The sequence below is a fragment of the Canis aureus genome, chromosome 18 (assembly GCF_053574225.1).
Source record: "Canis aureus isolate CA01 chromosome 18, VMU_Caureus_v.1.0, whole genome shotgun sequence".
Taxonomy (NCBI): Eukaryota; Metazoa; Chordata; class Mammalia; order Carnivora; family Canidae; genus Canis; species Canis aureus.
The window spans coordinates 13,584,171-13,606,682 of record NC_135628.1 but is presented as its reverse complement, the minus strand read 5'-3'; the positions used below and the strand labels follow the sequence as shown (position 1 = coordinate 13,606,682).

Genomic DNA, 22,512 nt, shown 5'->3' with positions numbered 1-22,512 from the left:
TCCTAAACCTATGTTCTCAGCACCACCCAACCCTGCAGTTTCTGGACTTATGTTTTCACCTGCCTATTGGACATTTCTTCTTGAATGTATAATAGACACATCAGACTTAACATGTTCAAAACTGTTTTTGATAAAGACGATTTTGGCCCTCACCTGGCCTGCCCAGTCTTTTCTTCCCCTTATTATTCCTATTCTTAGAGATATCGCTCCATTGAGTTGTTTAAGCCAAAAGTGTGGGAGTTATCTTGGTCGATTTTTCCTTCACCAGTCACATCTAGTGCATCAGAACATCCTGGCAGTTTTAGCGTCAAAATGTATTCTGAATCCTTCTTATCTCTTTTTGCATCCACACCATCTAAATTCGGTATACCCTTTCTTTCTTGGACTATTTATTACAGTAGGCTCCTTATTAGTTTTCTTGTTTCTACTTCTTCTCTTACCTGTGAGAGCTATCTTTAAAATACAAATCAGGTCAGGTCACTTGCGTGTGTACAACCCTCCAGTGGCTTCCCATCATGCCTAAAATAACATCTAGATTTCTTACTTTGGCTGGGTCCCCTATGATCTGGCCTCTGCCTGCCTCCCTGACCTCATTTTACCTGCCTGATCCACCACCTCACATCATTGTAGTTCATGTAATTTTTTTTTTTTTTTGGACTGAAAGTACTAAGTTCATCTCTACTTTAGGGCCCACCCCTTTGCCTAGAAATCTTTTCTCCTGTTTCTTAATTCACTCCCAATATTGTACTAAATGCCATAGACTGTTCTAGGATTTGAGGATAAAGTAGTGAGTAAGACACAGGGACAGACTTTCCGACATTTTTCTTATGCTTTTTGTCTGGAGGATTCCTTGGATAAGCAACCTAAAATGCTCTCTGAAACTTTTTCAGCTTTCCCAGATGGCTTCTTCTTTTTTGATGCCATAATTTTTAAGTGATTTATGTAATCTCTACCTTGATGGAACTTAAATTGTAATTGGAGGTGGAGATTGCAATAAACAAGATGAGTAAAACATTGTTAGGTGGTAAAAAAATGCTAAGGAGAAAAACATTAAGCTGCAGCAAAGTGATGAGAATGGAGCTGTAATTTTGGATAGGGTGGTTAGGGCAGGCCTCTCTGTGAAGTTGACTTTTTTTTTTTTTTTTTTAAGATTTTATTTGTTTATTCATTAAAGAGAGAGGCAGAGACATAGGCAGAGGGAGAAGCAGGCTCCATGCAGGGAGCCTGACATGGGACTCGATCCCGGGTCTCCAGGATCACACCCTGGGCCAAAGGAAGGCGCTAAACCGCTGAGGCACCCAGGCATCCCTGAAGTTGACATTTGAATATCATCATCATCTATTCCAGATTGTGATATAACTAATAGATTTGTGTCAATATACAATATAATGTACACTTTTCACAGACATTTTGTCCATAGTTAACTTTTTTCTCTATGCTTCATTAGTTGCCTTTCAGTTTTCACAGCTCACATTAACTTCATCTTCCTATTTGTTGCTTGCTGTCTTTAACTTCTTTGCCTTTTCTGTGTCCACAAGTCTTTTTTCTTCCAATTCTGAACTTTAATCAATAGAACTGAAGATATAGCACTGTATAAAGATTTTTAGCTGAAAACATTTGCATTTATCTGATATGAGCAAAATTGTATGAAAAAAATTTTTTTTTTTTTCTTGGAATTTAAACTCGGTCCCTATATACCTTGCTGAAACTTCATACTTGACAGCTTTTCTACCATTTCTTTGAAAACTTCAGGTGCAGGACATAGTAATTGGCTTTTATAAAAAGATAAGAGGTCTTTTGTTCCATATTTCATCAGGAATGCTGCTGAACATGGGTTAAAACTACTGGGCCTTATATCCCATTAAAAAAGTATTATTTTAAATACTTAAGTCTGTCCTCACTTTGTTCATAATTTACTTCTAATTTGTTGCGTTACATGTAAGTAACTTTATTTTTTCCTCTATTTTTTGCTATGTTCCAATGGATTTGCCTTTCCTGTTTGGACCGAATATGTCATATACAATTCTTGGAATGCCTCATTTACTGTTCCTCTGTGGATCTGTTCTGTTGGAATCTGGAACACTGGAATGATGGAAATGTGTTCTTTACAAAGTAGCTGTGAGTATCTGAGAAATTTATACAGAGATGTTTTCAGTCTAAATTAACTTACAGTTGAATGAAATATGAGCCAAGGAAGCCTTAAATTTGATACATATTTTTAGCTTTACACTTAGTAGGCTTTCAAATATTTGATTTTAAAATACTATACTCTGATTAATATTCCTAGTTAGTATATTTAAAATTAGCATCTCCATTTAATTGGCTTGGTTATTCTCTCAACATTTGACTTAAAGATTAGTTTATATGAATGCAATAAAAAGGCTAAGAGGTGATAGAGGGAATATTTTGTTACATGTGATACTAGTGAGAATGCAGATTGCTATTTGTTAAATCCAGGTGTGTTGAATTAATGCTTTGATCTCATGAGTTTTTTTTTTTTTTTCATTTTTAATGAGAAATTAAGTGTGTCAAAAACTTTTAAGAGAAATAGGTACCTCTTAGGAATACTTTACTATTGTATTTTAATGATGACTAAGACCTACCTCTAAGTAAAATTAACTGGTAAGACCACTCACTCAGATGGTCTGAACTATGGGCAGTTTTTCTCACCGTTGGGTAAGTTATAAGTCAGACTTACTTACTACTTCAATTTAAAAATAGGTTTCTTTGACTTACGAAGCTATTGTTGAGGTCATCAAAGAATCAAAAACCATGCAGAAAACTGAATTCTAATTTTCTTTAAAATCTGGATAAATCTGATGTCCCTGATGAGGGAGACAGCAGGATCATTTAAATGCTGATGTGGCATAATTGGGCTTGATATTAATAGCTTGAAAGATATTGCTTACTGATGGAGATTGTGAGAGCTTGTAAGAATTTATGAGAAAATTGTTTTAAACTCAAGATTTGATTTCATTTCATGAATAAGAAGACAAATATCAAGAAACTCATACCTGTGGTAAAATCATATGAGCAAAAGGGATAATTGAAAGAGTTCTTGATATTAAGGGGATTTGAATTTTTTTATTGTGAAAATCTATGTTGTTTTTTAAATGAAATCTTTGCTCTGAGGTAGTGTCTTTGGTTATTTTATGCTCTTGGATTTTTAAAATTGACCATTATTTTGTCAAATCAACTCATACTCCCAATTTATTTTGTCTCTTGCTGCAATTAATACCTTTACTGATAATACTATAAAATTAGTCTGATTTGCCATGAATAATAGTTGATATAGTTTACTGAAATAGGTTATTGACAGAAATTTGAAACGTGTGACAAAAGAGTTTTGTTGATACATAATAACTTGGCCCTTTTTGGTTTTCTCAGCAACAGAAGAACCTTGAAGGCTATGTGGGATTTGCAAATCTCCCAAATCAAGTATACAGAAAATCAGTGAAGAGAGGGTTTGAATTCACACTTATGGTTGTGGGTAAGATATATTTTCTTATAAAATTGGATTTTAACCTGAGCTTTAAGTTATTAATCAACTGAATGAATTTAAAAGACAGCATAAATGACTATACGAATTGTGTTATGATGTGGATACATTTTTTAAAAGATTTTATTTATTTATTTGAGAGAGAGAGAGAGAGTGTGCATGTGTGCACGATCAGGGGGAGGGGGGAGGGATAAGCAGACTCTCCACAGAGTGGGGAGCCCTATGCAGAGCTTGATGCTGAGATCATTATCTGAGCTGAAGTCAGATGCTTAATTGACTAAGCCACCCAGGTGCCCCTTATGTGAATACATTGTAAAATTTAACTTGGTGGCATGATAGGATTTATGTATTTTCTTGCCTCTTTTTTAAAGGTGGCATAATTTTAGAAACTAAGTAAAAGGTGAAAAACGGTGGGGATAGTGCAGGAATAGAACACTATAAAGAATTTCTCTTCAATTGGTAATGCTAGAAAAGAAAATAATATCTGGTGGTTACTTAATACTCCAGGATAATTTTATTCTCTGGCTCATATACTGTAGTGGAGTTACATCACATGAAGATTTAACTTAAACATGTATGTTCTGAATTTGAAAAAGAAGGGTGAAATAGAGGTTCATAATCATGCAAGTGATTACCCTGGAAGTTCATTTAATGAATATAAGCTCTGTAGTGAGTGAAATATGGTTCTCATTTTTCTCTAATTCAGTCTCATTTTTCTTAGTGTTTGATGCTATGAATACTATACCCTGTCTGAAGTCTGTTTTAAGAGATTGTCAAGGGTTATTTTGACTGTATATTGGTACCATCATTGTTATGTTTGAAGACAGAGTGTATATATGATTAGTAATATTAATTGTATAATATTTTCACCTCATAGGCTGCCTTTAGAACGTAAATCCTAAGGATGGTGAAACTTGTATTTCTCTATATGTTTTAAGAGGTTGAAAGGTGGATTAATGGATTCACTATCCTTGACAAAGAAAATTGAGTTGCTGCTAGGTCTTTTGTAGTGTTCATTAATTTTTACTAATTATATTCAACTCCTGGTGTTTTTATTTGGGTGTTGAATTTGATAAATTGAATTAGCTCTGAAATACTCCATCATTTAAAGGAAGAACAGTTTATTGGCCAGAATATTTTACCTGATGGTCACTTTGTGGCTGTTTGGAAATAACTGTGTTGTAATAATTTGAATACTTAAAACATGATACAAAGTGTGCAAACTTGATGTTTGGTAGAGTTGGTTAACTTGCCTTTTTCTGGTTGAGTAGGAGCATATTACTGCTATGAAGCAGGAGTGAGTCTAGATAGATGGATAGATGGCAGCAGATACTTTTTTTTTGTAGGGTAGTTAACATGATCATTGTGTGTGAAGAAATATTAAATGTTATCTTTACCTATATAACATTTGTCATCTTAAATGACAAAGTATAAACAAATATAAAATCATTTTGTAATTTGTAAGGAAAGTTTTTAGGTCTATTAGGAGAACTGTAACTACTTTATTTTATTTTTTAGAAGATTTTATTTATTTATTCATGAGAGAGACAGAGAGAGAGGCAAAGACTCTCCCCTGCAGGGAGGCCCGATGTGGGACTTGATCCCAGGACCTGGAGATCACGCCCTGAGCCGAAGGCAGATCCTCAAGCGCTAAGCCACTTGGGTATCCCGAGAAGTGTAACAATTAAAAAATTTGATATTAAAATTTTAGTTTGAAGAATAACTTTTTTAAAAAGATTATTTATTAATTTATTCATTAGAGACACAGACAGAGGCAAAGACACAGGCAGAGGGGTAAGCAGGCTCCATGTGGGGACCTGATGTGGGAATCGATCCCAGGACTCCAGAATCACGCCCTGGGCTGAAGGCAGGTGCTAAACCACTGAGCCACCCAGGGATCCCCAAAGAATAACTTTTTAAACATATATTTAGTAGAATAATATCTGGGGATAAAGGCCAGATACTTGGTTTAAAATCTCTGATGGTTTTCCAGGTGAAAAAAAAATTTAAGTAATCTGAAATAATTTTTAGAGGAAATATGCAATTCTGGAAGTATCTCATCTATTAGTTTTTCCTGTCAGTCCTTTTGTGAACTAAGCTTTTGGGTTTTTTTCTTCATTGATACAACTTCAGCTGATGTTAAAGAAGAATGGGTGTTTTTTAAAAGTTTTATTTATTCATGAGAGACACAGAGAGAGAGGTAGAGACATAGAGGGAGAAGCAGACTCCTCTCTCCCCACATTGTGGGGAGCCCGATGTGGAACTCCATCCCTGGATCCAGGATCAGGCCCTGAGCTGAAGTCAGATGCTCAACCACTGAGCCACCCAAGAGCCACCCTTTTTTCCTCACTTCACCTTGAATGTTCTTGTTTAATTACCTGTTTCTGTATAGACTTGTTGAGTGCAAGGACTAAATCTTTTCATATACATAGTTGCAGTGTCTTATACGTAGTCACCTTTTAAGTGTCTAATACATGGTTGGTTTTTCTGACTTTAGGCCAAATCTAACTGCGTAGTTTGCAAATCACAGAAAGCTAAACCTAACCTTGCTTTAATATTCTTAATTTAGAGACTGCAAGCTCTTCCTTACAAGCTAAGTCCTCTTTTTTTTTTAATTTAAATTTTACTTAGTTAATATGTAGTGCAATCATGGTTTCTAGAGAATTCAGTGACTCATCACTAACATACAACACCCATTGCTCATCACAAGTGCCCTCCTTCATACCAGTCACCCATCTAGCCCATTTTCCATCAATCTTCAGTTTGTTCTCTGTCATTAAGAGTCTTTCATGGCTTCTCTCTCCTTTTTTCTCTCCCCCTCCTTCCCATATGTTCATCTGTTTTCTTAAATTCCACATATGGGTGAGATCATACGGTATTTGTTTCTTTTACTGACTTATTTTACTTAGCATAATATATTCTAGCTCTATTCATGTCATTGCAAATGGCAAGATTTCATTCCTTTTGATGGCTGAGGAATATTCCATTGTATGTATATACCATATATTCTTTTTATCCATTCATCAGTCAATGGATATTTGAGTTCTCCATAGTTTGGCTATTGTTGATGATGCTGCCATAAACATTAAGGTAGATGTAGCCCTTTGAATCTGTATTTTTGTATCTTTTAGGTAAATACCTAATAGTGCAATTGCTGGATCATAGGATAGTTCTATTTTTAACTTTTTGAGGAACCTCCAAACTGTTCTACAGAGTGGCTGTACCAGTTTGCATTCCCACCAACAGTGCAAGGGGGCCCCCCTTTCTTTGCATCCTGGTCGGCACCTGTTGTTTCTTGTATTGTTGATTTTAGCCATTCTGTAAATCCTCATTTTTGAGATTTATTTATTTATTATTATTATTATTTTATTTTTTAAAAAAGATTTTTATTTATTTATTCATGAGAGAGAGAGAGAGAGAGAGGCAGAGACATAGGCAGAGGGAGAAGCAGGCTCTCTGCAGGAGCCCAAAGTGGGACTTGATCCTGGACCCTGGTATCAGGTCCTGAGTCAAAGGCAGACGCTCGACTGCTGAGCTACCCAGGTGTCCCTATTTATTTATTTTAAAGATTGTATTTCTTTACTTATGAGAGACAGAGAGAGGGAGAGAGAGGCAGAGACACAGGCAGAGGGAGAAGCAGGCTCCATGCAGAGAGCCCAATGTGGGACTCGATCCTGGATCCTGGGATCACACTCTGAGCCAAAGGCAGATGCTCAACTGCTGAGTTACCCTGGTGTCCCTGAATATTAATTTTTTAAAAAGATTTATTTATTTATTCATGATAGACATAGAGTGAGAGAGAGGCAGAGACACAGGAGGAGGGAGAAGCAGGCTCCATGCCGGGAGCCCGACATGGGACTCGATCCCAGGACTCCAGGATTGCATCTTGGGCCAAAGGCAGGCGCCAGACCGCTGAGCCACCCAGGGATCCCCTGAATATTAAATTTTAAAAAGACCAAGTACTATATGCATCGAAAGGTGCTTAGGACTTTAAAGACAAGGTAATGAAGGAAGCACTTGTCAGTGCAACTTATTTACAGAATTCTCTTGGCAAGGCAGACTACTATTTCTTGATCCTTAAGGGGCAATTCTGAAATCATCCATAATCTGGGGCATGGAGGTCAAGTACTATTCATTGTCAGATGGATCCATCCTTTTCTTAGGTAATTGTATTTATGTCTCTGAAATCATTTTAAATATGAAATAGTATTAATGTCTCTTCTTTCTAGCTATGACCACAGATAGCTCAGGAGGTCAGAATTGCCCCTTTTTACTCTTAGTACATTTTTCTCTTCAGAGCATTTATAGATTAAATGATTTTTGTATTAGGAACCAAGTTTACTCTGTCCCAAAGTAGGAAGTTCTCTGTCATTTTATGTTTTGGTACACAGCAGGTAGATTTTGTTGGGAAGATAGTTTTATGCCAGTAAATCATACGTGTTTCACCATTGAACTTCAGAACCTCAGAATTATTTTAAAGGTTTGGAAGGTATATATAACCTGTCTACCAGGAAAGACCTTCCAAAGATGGTTAAAGTTGGTAAAATTAACATTGTTAATTTTATTTCCATTTTCTTTTTGAATGAACAGAAACATATTTAAGTATATAATTTTCATGCATTTACATTTGAATCTTTGTAGCATTTATGAAAGATTCTGGACCACAGTTTTTTTAGGGAAAAGAGGGCACAAAATGAGTTCCCTGAAACATAACACATTTTTATCATGTATTTTTTTTCTGGGGATAGTTTGCATATTTAGGTTCTCCAGAGGGGTTGTTATTCATCTAAAAAAGTAAGAACGATAGGTGCAAAGTATTTTCTGTAATTAGAAGCACGTGGCATTGATTTATAGTGATTCTTGTGCTAAAATAATGTTTTTATTAATTTTGAAATAGTTGTAAGCACAGAAGTTACAAGTATAGTATACAGCTTTCTTCTCCTTCCCCTTAATGCATGATACTTGTGTATTTTCCAACCTCGGCATATTCTTTTACATAACCATCATACACTATCAAAACCAGAAAATAACAAATATATGTTTGTATACATACATGCTTACATGCAGGTACATATACATTTATATTAATCTGTATTTCTCATTCTCTATATGTATTGAAAACTGTTAAGTTCATACTGATATTTCCAATTTCAGTTTTTTACCACAGAGGTTCTTCTACTTTTCATCTTTTCTTTAGTTGTGCTTCTGAGGTAAGAAACCACTATCCTAATATGTTTACTTACTTGATCAGTTCCCCCTGTATTTAACTTATCAGCTATATTCCCCAGGTTCCTCCTCTCTTTGCTCTGATTCAGTGGTCCTCCTCACCCTTCTCAAGTGCTATGACACCCCATGCCACACTGGTCTTCTCATAGAGATGACCTCCTCATTCTGTTTAGGTTTAGGCCTTTCCCCAGGACCCCTTTGGAAGCTATTTTCATTTTGCTGTCTCTGACACACTGCTCTTGGGCCACCATAGCTCTCCATCCAACATGGTCACCTTCCTTTCTTTGACCTAGATAATAATTTTTGGACTGAATTTTCAGGGAGGAAAGTAGAAGAGAAATAGGTGAAATAACTTTGAAGGGTTTAAAAACTAATTACAGATTTTTTAAAAAAAATTTATTTTATTTTAAATAATTTATTTATTCATGAGAGACAGAGAGAGAGAGAGAGAGAGAGACAGAGAGAGACACAGTCAGAGGGAGAAGCAGGCTCCACACAGGGAGCCCGACATGGGACTCAATCCGGGGTCTCCAGGATCAGGCCCTGGGGGGCCGAAGGTGGCGCTAAACCACTGAGCCAACCCGGCTGCCCCTAATTACAGAATTAACTGGCATATGAGTAGAAGAAATAATTTGATTTTTTTTTGATGCTTAAAAAAGTAGTAAAATGGGGCAGTCCCAGTGGCGCAGCGGTTTGGCGCCGCCTGCAGCCTGGGGTGTGACCTGGAGGCCCGGGATGGAGTCCCATGTCGGGCTCCCTGCATGGAGCCTGCTTCTCCCTCTGCCTGTGTCTCTGCCTCTCTCTCTGTGTCTATGAATAAATAAATAAAATCTTAAAAAAAAAAGTAGTAAAAGTATAATTTGTGGCTGCTAGAGAAAAAAATGACTAACGAGGATAAAACTCTGGAAAATTTAGCTTGGAAATAAATGAAAATTATTTGCAGGTGTGTGTAGTGTTGTAGAGGTACCATTGGCTATATTTACATACATTTTGGCAAACTGAGCTTGTAGAACTTTTGGATGACCTGCAGATTTATTAACAATCGTGACAAATAGATTAATATTTAGAAGGAAGAAAACTTTAGATCTTGGGAGTTCTGTTCTTGCACTTAGGACCCTCAAGCAGATGATAGATAGTACATGTCAAGGAATCAAATGTGGATCATGATTTGTGGTTCATTCTTAACTAAAGTGCTTATAATAGACTGTGAATTGCTTATTATGTTGCAAGTGGCAATAATTACAGGAAAGCATAATGGTGAGATTTTCATAGTATGTTGTCATGGTCCTTAGAATAGATTTTAACTGAATGATCAGTAATTTACCGGACATAGCTGATCAGCAATAAAGTACTAGGAATTATGGATTAAGTTTATAATATAAAAAGGAAAATGACCACTTCAATCCTCAAAGGAATTCTCAGGGAAATGCATGCTACTAATAACAATTTAATTTAATAAATGCTTTGGTGTAGTATACATTTAGAGTGCCATGTAAAGAGTCGGGGGATTTATTTGGGCTTAATGGGGATAATATTTTATTTACCTGATGGGATAGAGTTCTGAAACCAGTAACTCCCTGTTGTGCTTAAATTTCAAATATATAATTTATTTTGGCAACCTTTTAGAAGCAAGTTACAGTTACGCTTTTTATGTTTTTAGCATACAGTGAAAATCAGGTTTTATATTTAATGGAAATCTACCTTATAATACTTAGTACAGCAGCTATTACACTAAAACAGTATATACTGTTTATATACTCTAATTTCTGCCACACATGAGCTTAATGACCTTGAGTAGATCCTTTGAATCTTAGTTTCTTATCACAGCAAACAATTTACCTAGTTTTTCTAAGTCAGGCATAGGGCTAAGATTAAAAAAGAGAGAGACATATCCCCTAAGAATCTGAGTATTTGGGATGGTGGTAGAATGGAAACAGTTGGAGAGTAATGCTGTGTGCTATGTGTAACTAACTGCTCCTGTCTCACAGACAGCTTGAGATAATTGTGTATATGAATATATACATATTTTTGTATATATAATGTATCTAATAAACCTGTAAATATTAAAATCAAATTTTTACTTAAAATATTTTTACTTAAAATATTAATTTTAAGCATATACTTATCAGTGCATTCTTTAAGACTTTAGTTTTAAGATCAAATATCTGTGATGAAGAGAAAAGAAAGATCAGGGGTGGTTCCGAACATATAGCACCTAAGAGGTTAAATACTTGATTAATTTTTACTTTGGACTTTTGCATTGGTTGAATTCCTTTGATTATAAACATTCATGGCACATATGTTATCCTTTTACTTTGCAATTCAGTATAGCAGCAAAGCTCTTTTCTAGTGAAAGTCAGACTTCGCTAATTTGAAAGATAGTTGAGAATTTGTTATTTCCCGTTTTGAGGTAGCTTGCATTCTTGTTAACAAAATATGATTTTTGCACATGCCTGTTCTGTGCATTTCAGTAAAGATACGAAGTTTAGTGTTTTGCTCAAGTTACTTATGTGACACTACTAATTAAGGGTACACTTTATAGTTGCTGCAGCATTAATTCTGTCCTTTGCAAACCTTTTGAGTATCTTATTTTCCTTTGAGTGTGTCAGGTACTTAATGTCGGTGATATAAAGAATTTTAGGGATTGTTTTTAGGTTGACATTGAGATTTTAATTTTGAGGGGCACTTGGGTGGCTCAGTTGCTTGAGTGTCTGACTCTTGATTTTGGCTTATGTCATGATCTCAGGGTCCTGAGATCGAGCCTTGTATTGGACTCCATTGCTGGGCATGGAGTCTGCTTAAGATTCTCTTTCTCCCTCTGCCCTGACCCCCCCCCCCCCGCTTTCAAAAAAGATATTAATTTTGAGTCTTAAAATTAAATTTTCTCATATAGGTTGGTGTTTGCTTTTGTTACTGAATCATGTTTTAATCAGATTTAGTGTCATTCAGTAGTTAACAGTATTTTTGGCTCATGCCATCATTATAGATAATTTTGATTAAGGAAGAAACATAAAATTTTAGTCATCTAAAAGGGCAAATAAATGAAGAAATTAAATGAACTACATTTTGATTGTTTTCAGTCTATTACCCTGACTTCTTTAATCAAAATCATCTAGGCTTCCTGGGGCACCTGGGTGGCTCAGTCAGTTGAGCATCCAGCTCTTGATTTTGGCTCAGGTCCTGATCTCAGAGTGCTGGGATTGGGTCCCGAGTTGAGCTCCATAGCCTGGGGAGTCTGCTTGAGATTCTTTCTCTCTCTGGTTCTCTCCCTGCTCTTGTGTGTGCTTTCTCTCTCTCAAATGAATAAATAAAATCTTTAAAAAAAAATCATGTGGAAGTCTGCATTTTGACAAGAATGGCCCTTACTCCCAGTTCTGAAGTTTAAAGAGCCCTGCTTTAATGACTTTAATTAAGTCTACTTTAATGTCCAGAGAAAGGAAATAAATTATATATTTCTTTGAAATGTAGTTGTATTTTTTGATAACTCATATTTTTTGATATAACATATTAAGATGCGGTTTTAAAATATTTTTCCTATAGAAAATTATTGTTAAAAAATAGTTTTCCATTAGGAATGTAATACAGAGGAGCAGATGGAATGTTTTAAGAAGAAAGAAGAGGGATCCCTGGGTGGCGCAGCGGTTTAGCGCCTGCCTTTGGCCCAGGGCGCGATCCTGGAGACCCGGGATCGAATCCCACGTCGGGCTCCCAGTGCTTGGAGCCTGCTTCTCCCTCTGCCTATGTCTCTGCCTCTCTTTCTCTCTGTGTGACTATCATAAATAAATAAAAAAAAAAATAAAAAAAAATAAAAAGAAGAAGAAGAAATCATTATTACTAATTTTAGTGTATTTTTTGTGTTTCTTATGCATAGCTGTAGTGCTATATTCATTATATATTCTTCCTTCATCTAATACTAAGGCAAGCATTTTTCCATGTCAAACAGGTTTTTAAAAACTAATTCTCATCACAAGCACCCTCTTTAATACTTAAAACAGTTGTGATGAGCACTGAATATTATATGTAAGTAACAAATCAGTAAATTATACTCTGTACTATATGTTACCTAGGATTTAAATAAAACTTGAGAGATAAAAAAGATTTTGGTAAGATAAAATAAAAAATAAAAACTAATTCTCAATGGCTGATTAACTTTATTTTTATGAGTGTATCATAGTATACTTAGCCTGTGTCCATTGTAGTACCTAAAAGATCCCCCGTCTTCCCCCAACTATTATTGCAGTGTATTTCCCTTGTGTGTTTGATTTCTGAAAGTAGATGACATGGTAAAGAATGCAAACTAAAAATGTTGTACCAACTTAGAGTTATCACAGATGTGCTAATGCTTATTTCATCTTATTCTTGGCAGAATTGAGTAGAAATCTTTTTAAAATGCCAAATAGGGGGATCCCTGGGTGGCTCTGTGGTTTGGCGCCTGTCTTCGGCCCAGGGCGTCATCCTGGGGTCCCGGGATCGAGTCCCACATCGGGCTCTCCGCATGGAGCCTGCTTCTCCCTCTGCCTGTCCCTCTCTCTCTCTGTCTCTCATGAATAAATAAATTAAAAAAAAATGCCAAATAAAGGAAAATGATGTTGCTAAATTAGTATTATACAGAGATTCTGTGCTTTAACTTGTAGGCCCTTAATTATTGATGTGAAATTTTTTGTCTAGCTTTTTATTAAACATATTTACACCACTAATGACAATTTCTTTGTATGTATAGTCATGATTTTTGTTTTGGTTTGTTTTAAGAAATACTGGTGAGACAGATTAACACAATCACCAATATAATTCTTACAACCCACCACTGGTCCTTAGTGTATAAATTTTGGTATATAAGATTTATAGAACTTGAAAGAGTAAGTCAGGCATGTAGTTCAAATGACTAAAGATTACCCACTTTGGCTATGAAGGCCACTTCTTCAGAACCACTTTATAGAATCCGCTCCCAGCTCAAGAATAAATCAGTTCATTGCTTCACCTCTTCTGTCCACTAGATCTCCAAGTAAAATCCTTCTTTAGTATGTTTCTATTTCCTTTGCTGATATTTTCCTTTTACTTACTGTCTAGTGTGGCCATTGGCTTTAAGCTGCCCTCTAGTTTCATAAAGCCCTCCACTCTGATATTCCCACAAAATCCTTACCTTCTCTGATGAACACATTTCAAACTGTCCCAGTTTTCCTCCAAATTAAAGCACTTATTTCCTCAGTGAACGCTGGTCATGACTAGAAATTAGAGGAGAAGCCTGATTTTTCCCCCCACCAAGATACAAAGGACTACTAGTATTCACAAGAGTACTTGATTTTTTAAGATGGAATGTTTACTGATCATTAGAACTTAGGCAATAAATAATTTGAAGAATTTGGAGGAGTATGTGAGGAGAGCTTGTAAAGAGTATCTGTCAATTTCAGCTCTTTTTCAGTTTAGCAGAAGAACTTAACAGAAGCTTGATGTACAATCTAGGAAAAATTGCAGACCCTAGCCTAAGTAAAGGCAGTACATTTTAACTAAAATGTGGTAATCCATTTTTGAAATGATCAAGAAAAAATTTCCAAGTAGACATTTAGATTTTTTGTAACAGGAGGATAAGGAAAAAAAAAAAAAGGTAGTTAGCTGCTTAAACTGAGCTGTATAAAGAGTACTTTTATCTAAGTATAGCAAGAAATTTCATAAACATCCTCCTTAAGACCTCCCAGCTTTAGACAAATGGCAAGTGAGTTTTTTGACTCAGTGGATGAGGTAATTATTGAGTGGCTGGTTGGAATGTTTGCTACTGGCTACACAGCAGAATTATTATTTAGCTCTTAGTGCTTGTGGTCAGTTACTGCAATTAAAATAAGTAAACCTTGTTTAGATAATTGCAGAACCAGGTCATAGGGGACCTGTTCAGCTTGCATTTTAGTATTAGTCTGTACATCAGTCCTAATACATTTTGAAGAGGTGAAATAGTCTTATAGCAAATCCCAAATCACATGTTAATGGAATACCTTGCAAGAAATAATCAGTATTTAGTGTAGTCTAGACTGTTCTTGATAGATTAAATCTTCATAGATAAGCATAGTAAAAGGTAAAACAAATTTATAACATATTTTATAACATTTTAATTTTTCTTATGAGTGGCATCTTCTCTTTGTTTCTCAGCCAGATGTAAAGAAAGAATAAATCTGTACTTTTTAATTTCCCATCCATTTTGTAATTCCTCACCATTTGGTTTCTCTTAACACAGAACTGCTTTTACTAAAGGTCAGTAAAGGACTTCTCAAAAAAAAAAAAAAGAGGACTTCTCATTGTCCCTGGGCCACTTTAACCTCTTTGAATTGTTGATTATTTTTTCCTTGCAATTCTTTCTCTCTTTTTTTGTGATGCTGCCTCCTGGTTTATCTGTTTTTTTTTTTTTTTTTTTTTTTAACATCCCTTTCACTGGCCATCTTTAAATGTTAGTGACTCTGGCATTTTCTCTGTTAATCATATACTTACTAGAGTTTTAAAATTTCATCTACCTTTCAAATTTTGGGAAGCATCTCCCTATGGAAATACTTGCCTGGATATTCTGGGCTTTAGTTCTGGGGTGGAGTATAGTCTTCTATTTTGAAATAGCTGCTTAAATGACATTGGTGCATTTTGGTTAAGAACTGAATGTAGTTTGACACTGTCTCATCTCTACCTCAGCTGAAATGAATACCTGTATCTTAATAATATGTAACATTTGAGATCTTTTTAAATGTTACTTCCTGTGCTAATAAATAAATTTTATTAAAATAAGTTTGTTTCCTTATTTTGATTAAGGTCACATACTGTATTGTGGTCAGTTTAGTATTTGAAGTTGTATAAAACAGATTTTAAACCCCAGGATAAACAAGAGTAGGCAAGCAATGAACAAGATAGAAAAATTCTACAAGGTGGTCTACAGCATCTCTCAAGCACCAGGCTTTCCTCTTGTTTAAATTCCAACATGGTTAGACCTCCTGAAAGGAGTAAAAGATCCTGTTTGTAATAAATCCTTTGCTTACTTTCCCACACTGTTGCTGCAGGATGGTTAAAAGTGGTCTCTTATACCTACACATATTCCAGATAGTTGAAATGCTCCTCCAACCCTCAAAGCCTCATTGAAATATGACGTCTTTTCTAGGCTGTTGAAATTCTCAGTTCTCTGAAATTCTGTTACTGTTGGATATCTCATTCACGGTCTTGATCAAATTCTACCTCATAGGGCAACGTTTTCTCTTTGCATTCTCCATTCATTTTTTTTTTTTTTTTTTAGTACAATTTAATGACCACCTACAAAGTGCCAGATGCTATTCTAGTACCTGAAAATCTAGAGACGGATAAAACCCGTTCCATGTCATTAAGCTCCTGGTGACAGATAAGAAATTAGGATCCAGGTTTGTTTATTACAGCATAATGCAGGATATGCTTATCTGACAGCAAGCGTACTTGTTCAGTTAATGAAACCTATCAGAGCAGGGAATCAAAAATAATACCATAACCGTTTTATTTTAACAAAGCATTAGCCAGTCCTTTAATGTAAGGCCTTTTCTTTGATTGTGTTTGCTCAGTGGCATTCCATGTCCTTATTACTCTTTAATAAAGCTTTACCTATAATTTATTGCCTGTGACTTCCAGTTGCAGTTTTTAAAGAAAAGCAAAAACTCTTGATACTTGTGAAACTTTGTGTATGCCCCTTGATTTTTATTTTATTAGTTTTGTCTCTAATTAAAATTGTATTCAGTTGCCTTTTTACTCTTAATAGATGCCTTTTATTTCTCTAAAAGTAATTTTTATCCTCCTTACTCCTAAACTTATTTGTCTTCCTATGCTTTCTTTTCTCTTCCAAATGCTAAACCAGCGGATGGAGATTCCACCTTTCTAAAAAGCCATTCCACACTAAGCATTTTTTAGATGTTCACTGGTTTGCTTTGTTAGTTCCTATGCATGTCTTAGTGAAGCGTTGCTTGCTTTGTGAAGTATTCCTTGATTCTTCAAGCTGTACTGAAGTGTTCCTTAGGTATAACTCCTGTACTTTTTGTTTAACTATTACTTGTTTCTCAACATTAAATTTTTGAGGGCAAAAATATTCCCAATTCTGACATTTAGCAGCTGTTAATAATAATCATACAATGACATTATTTATATTCTTTGTTTTCTGTTGATTGTAATAGTTCATCAGAGAATAGCTGCTGGGATGGAGAAGTTGTAGGATGTTGGGAGTGAGATGATTTATTTGAATGGACCTTTGGATCCTCCTTGGTAGGTGTTTTCAAACTGGATCATTATATCAGCTTAGTGAGTCATTTAAAAAAATGAAAAATAGAAATGATTTGAAAATAGAATGTATTTTGCTTAACATGAATATTATTTCATGGAACTTTAAAATTTGTATGCACGTACATTTATATAATACAGATAAATATACTTGTATGTGTAAATTGGGTTTTGATGCAGAATACGTGTAGGAGAGGCTTCTCTATTTTCTGTCAACTGTGGTAAAATAAGTTTGAAAACAGCTATCCATTGGGAGAGTCCATGGAGAATCTCAAGAGACTTCCTTTAGAAGATTAACATGAATCCCAGCACTTGGAGATTGGAACAGGGATGTTTTGGTTCTCGCACCTAGCTGTGCTCTTGGCATTAGTTAACTTCTATTTGGCTTAATTTTCTAATGTTTAAATGGTTTGATTTGTATCTCTAAGGACTATTCCAGTTCTAATGTTCTAAGACTCTACGTAATTAGCAAATTGATGTTGATAATAAAACCACATTATGTGTGTTCATTACATAGCTTGTGTAATGAAGTGAGTTTTTCTAAGCCACTAATTGATAAAACTGAGGAGCATCGGTGCTTCAGTGTTTTTGTGCTATAATCAAATGAAAAATCCTCAAGGTTTAAGCTGTCTATGTATGCTTTACTTAACTACAACTAAGACAATACTATTATTTTATTAGGTCCTATAACTATATATGATTAAGGAAAAATAATTTATAAGAACACAGTATAATATCTCAACATACGTTTCATATGTTAGATGTTATTAGATATTTTAAGGTGTTGGGGGAAGCATTCTAGGGCTGCAAAGTTGAGCTGCTGGGTATAACAAAGATAAACAGTTTCTTTAATTATAAGACTTCTGAGAGCCTTTATAATCCCAAGGACCTAACAGAACCTGACCCTAACTGTTGTAATTATTGATGTGACTTTTTTCAAAACCTTGTGAACAAACATTTCATGAATGTTTGGCTTAAAATTTAATGTTCTTGAATGATGGAATATGCATGACTTTCATGGGCTGGGTTTCAAAGAGGACCTGAATTATTTTAACTTGCTTTTAAGGTTTAAGTATTGGTGAAATATTATAAACTCAGTTACTCTTGCTTTAGAATTTTCTTAAAGTGTTCAACATATTTAATTATAAATATTACAATATTTTGTTTTAACAGGAACAAAAAGTTTTCTATTTATTTATTTTTTAAAGATTTATTTATTTATTCATGAGAGACACAGAGAGGCAGAGACATAGGCAGAGGGAGAAGCAGGCTCCATGTAGGGAGTTCCAGGATAGAGTCCTGAGCTGATGGCAGATGTACAACTGATGAGCCGCCCAGGTGTCCCAAGAACAGAAAAAATTTTAAATTGAATTATTTCTTAAAGTCCAGTAAAATGAGGGAAAGATAATGACTTTGTTCCTGAACATATATAATGCATTTCAAAGTCAAATGTAAAATAGTTGTTAATTTGGATCATTTAATAAATCTTAAAATATTAGTTATAAGAAATAGAAAATATTACATCTTTCATACATATAAAGAAATAATATAAAATGTCACAGGCATTCTCTTTGTGTTTTATTGAATAATTTTGTTTTCTTAAGCTAGGATGTAGAATTCTGAATTGTGCTCTTCTAAAATGTTTCCTAAATACTTGATTGAGGTTGTTTACACAAATTCTGTGTTAGAGTTTGAGTTGATGGGACTAATTTTATATCTCTTTTATTTTGCATTCATGGCACTACTACTTTCCCTTTAGTAAAGCACAATGAACAAAAATTGATTTTAGTTTTTTTAAGATTTTATTTTTAAGTAATTTCTATACCTAACTTGGCTTAAACCCACAACTTTGGAGATCAAGAGTCACATGCTCCACTGACTGACTCAACCAGGTGCCCTAAGAATTGATTGTAGTTTTAAGTCACCTTGAGAGTATTAGGACAAGGCTGTTACATTTTGTCTTATGATTGTAGGATATTTGATATCTTGGTATGGAAGTAAATTTTACTCTACTAAATATAAGTAAGAATTAATAATTTAATGTCCAGAATCAGATACTGCTTCACTACATTCAGCATTCCTTTTTATTTATTTTGAGGCTAGAACCTTTTAGAGTCATCGTGTTGCCAACCTTCTACATTCTGCTATGTCTCACGTATTTATTCCTCCTCAAAAAAGAAAAGTTTATAAAAATAAACATTTTAGTTTTCTAAAAAATGTAAAGTCTAAAGACATTTAGCAAAAAAATGAAGTTCCTTTTTTTTTTTTCTTTCAGTATCATTCCCTTGTGGCATCATTAAGTTGTTACAAATTTTCTGGCATTTTCCTGTGATTTTATGTTTGTCAGTCATTCCCTTGTAGATTTCTTTTTTATATATATAAATGGTACCATACCATAAATACTGTTCTGCAAAGGTACCTCCCCATCACTTAATATATTGTGCATACATCTGTATCCGCACATATGGAGCTGCCTCATTCTTTGGAATTGTGGTGTTCCATAGTATATATTTGTCAGAAACTATACAAGTTTGCAGTTTCACCAACAGCCACTCTAAAACTTAGTCTATTTTCTTTAGTCTTATTTAAGCACAAGTTTTTCTCTGAATACCACTTTAGTCATAGCTCTTAGGTTTTTAAATATAGGGCTCATTTTGTTTGCATAGTTTTTCAGATAAGTTAAAGGGAAATACTGTTTTATGTCTGTATGGGCAGGTAGATTGTGTTACTCTTTGGTTGTTAATTTCTTCTTTTTTTAAAAAAAGATTTTATTTATTTGAGAGAGAGAATGAGCAGAGGGAAGGAGAAGAAAAAGGGAGAGGAAGAAGCACACTCTCCGCTGATTAGGGAGCTCAATATGTGGCTGACATGGGGCTCGGTCCCAGGACTCTGGGATTGTGACCTGAGCTGAAGGCTGGTGCTTAACCGCCTGAGCTACCCAGGTGCCCTTGTTGTTAATTTCTAGTTGAACTGTGTTTTTTTTTTTTTTTTTTTTGAACTGTGTTGTAGTCAGAGAATATGATGCATAGATTTCCGTATTTTTCAGTATTACATGATTTTCTTTGTAGTCAGATATATGATTACATTCTATCAGTAATCTGTAGGTGATTAGAAAATATGTTCATTCTCTGGGTAGGAATTTTGAATTTACTTTTGACAAGCATGTTAATTATTCAGAGCATTTCCATTTTTTCACCACCTGGTTTATCGGTACCTAAGAGGCCTATCAGTCTTTCACTGTGGATATTGTTAACTCATCGTTTCTAAGTTTATGCCTTGTACATTTTTAAAAATTTTGTTGCTATTTTTATTCTTGCCTTTATCATTTGAAACTTTCAAATCAATATAAAGTTTGTAAATGAGAGAATTAGTAGAATCTAAGGAAACAGCAACAACTTAACACTGAATTTCTGGCTCTTCTTGCATTAATTCATACATAATAGTATGTATTTTGTTGATATGTTGTTTATTGCATTAATATTCTTAAAAATGTATTTTTTAGGGCAGCCCTGCATGGAGCCTGCTTCTCCCTCTGCCTGTGTCTCTCTCTCTCTCTCTCTCGAATATATAAATAAAATCTTTAAAAAAATGTATTTTTAAAAAAAATCTTGTGTAGTTTGTGTCTTTAATTTTTTCTCTTTCTGAAATGAGACTTTGAGGGTTTTGTTGTTACATTTGCTTGTCTTATTATTTGGTTTAAATTTGACTATAAATAATGGAACCTTAAAATAAAGTGTATGAAAAAGAAATTTATTTTTCCTCTGTTTCAAAATCCAGAGTTGTATAGTTCTGGATTGAAGTGATAGCTCTGCTTTAAGTTCTTAGTGTAACAGATATTTCCTTGTTTGTTGCTTCATTGGGCATGTTCTTTCCTCCCGAGATATTTCAGAGTGTCCGATGGTTGAGCCCACTCTTAGCATCATGATTAAATTTCAATCAGCAGGAACAAGGAAAGAACAAGAGTCACTACCCTTAGAGAGACATATAAGAAGCTACCACGTGACTCAGACTCTGAAGCCATGTTTAGAATGGTCTTAAATTCAAATCCTCCTCGCTTTAGGGAAAATATTATTCTGGTATCTTTGAGCAACTAGGTTAGCATGAGTAGCAGTTACAACAGGTCTAGATACCAACCTTGCCTATTTGGGTATTCTCCTCAGGACCCTTGTGGCAGCAACCATTCACAACAGACAGTTGATACGGTGTTGTGCCCCTAAGAACCTATGTTGGGTAGTTTTTTTTTGTTTTGTTTTTTTAAAAGATTTTATTTATTTATTCATGATAGTCACAGAGAGAGAGAGAGAGAGGCAGAGACACAGGCAGAGGGAGAAGCGGGCTCCATGCAGGGAGCCCGATGTGGGATTCGATCCCGGGTCTACAGGATCGCGCCCTGGGCCAAAGGCAGGCGCCAAACCGCTGCGCCACCCAGGGATCCCCCTATGTTGGGTAGTTGAAACAAGGTGCCATATTTAAGAAAGTTGAAGTTGTCTAGGTTTTTAGGTCAAATTTTGTTCCATTTTGGGAATATTGGGAGTACTGCGTAAATCCTACTCACCTTTCAAAATTTAGGTTTTACTTCCCTGGGAAACTTTTCCTTGATCCATATTGGTCTTAGGTTTCTTGCCACTCCTATGTGCTCTAGTGCCTTGTACATATCTTCATTATACCATGTTTGAATGAAATGGTAAATTGTAATTTTCTCCCACCCAGATAGAGAGTATGTGTTTGGATATGTGTATAGATTTGTATGAGGGTGTGTATGGTAGAGAGGGATAAGAATGAATACTTCTTTTTAAATCTTTGTGTCCTAACCCTTTACTACAGTGCATTGTACATAGGAACAAATGGTGTACACTTGTATATAAATTTGCTAATTTTTGCATCTATTTTTGCTAATTCATCCATGCCTGTTTTAAGATTTATACCCATCTTTATTTTTTTAAATATATATATTTTAAAGATTTTATTTATTCATGAGACACAGAGAGAGAGAGAGAAAGGCAGAGACACAGTAGAGGGAGAAGCTGGCTCCATGCAGGGAGCCTGACGTGGGACTTGATCCCAGGTCTCTGGATCACGCCCTGGGCCAAAGGTGGTGCTAAACTGCTGAGCCACCCAGGCTGCCCTATACCCATCTTTTATTTTTTTTTAGTTTTATTTTTTTTATTTTTATTTATTTATGATAGTCACAGAGAGAGAGAGAGAGAGAGAGGCAGAGACACAGGCAGAGGGAGAAGCAGGCTCCATGCACCGGGAGCCCAATGTGGGATTCGATCCAGGGTCTCCCGGATCGTGCCCTGGGCCAAAGGCAGGCGCCAAACTCTGCTGCGCCACCCAGGGATCCCTATACCCATCTTTTAAAGGTTGGCTTTTAAAATCTACAAGGTCTAGATTGAAGTTGTTAAGTGATTTTTAATTTATCTAAGTCTGTATTGATGTCAAAATCTCTGACTTTTAATTTGAAAGGGGTCTTAAATTAAATGACCTTATCTTTTTTAAAAAAAATTTTTATTTATTTATGATAGTCA

The 22,512-nt window shown here is 35.2% G+C and overlaps 1 protein-coding gene across 2 annotated transcripts in view; it reads left to right on the top strand.

The window, feature by feature from the left end:
- Positions 1–2,090: 2,090 nt before the first annotated feature.
- The window catches only part of SEPTIN7 (septin 7), an 84,395-nt gene continuing 63,973 nt past the window's right edge, over positions 2,091–22,512 (top strand). Inside the window, exons 1-2 of one of the 2 annotated variants that reach the window (XM_077856212.1) lie at positions 2,091–2,118; positions 3,388–3,490. In XM_077856212.1, coding sequence (XP_077712338.1) covers positions 3,481–3,490 — 10 coding nt within the window. In that variant the 5' untranslated portion in view covers positions 2,091–2,118; positions 3,388–3,480. Of the gene's footprint in view, positions 2,119–2,631; positions 2,677–3,387; positions 3,491–22,512 lie in introns of those variants that run through there. The other variant, XM_077856211.1, reaches the window with a different exon arrangement.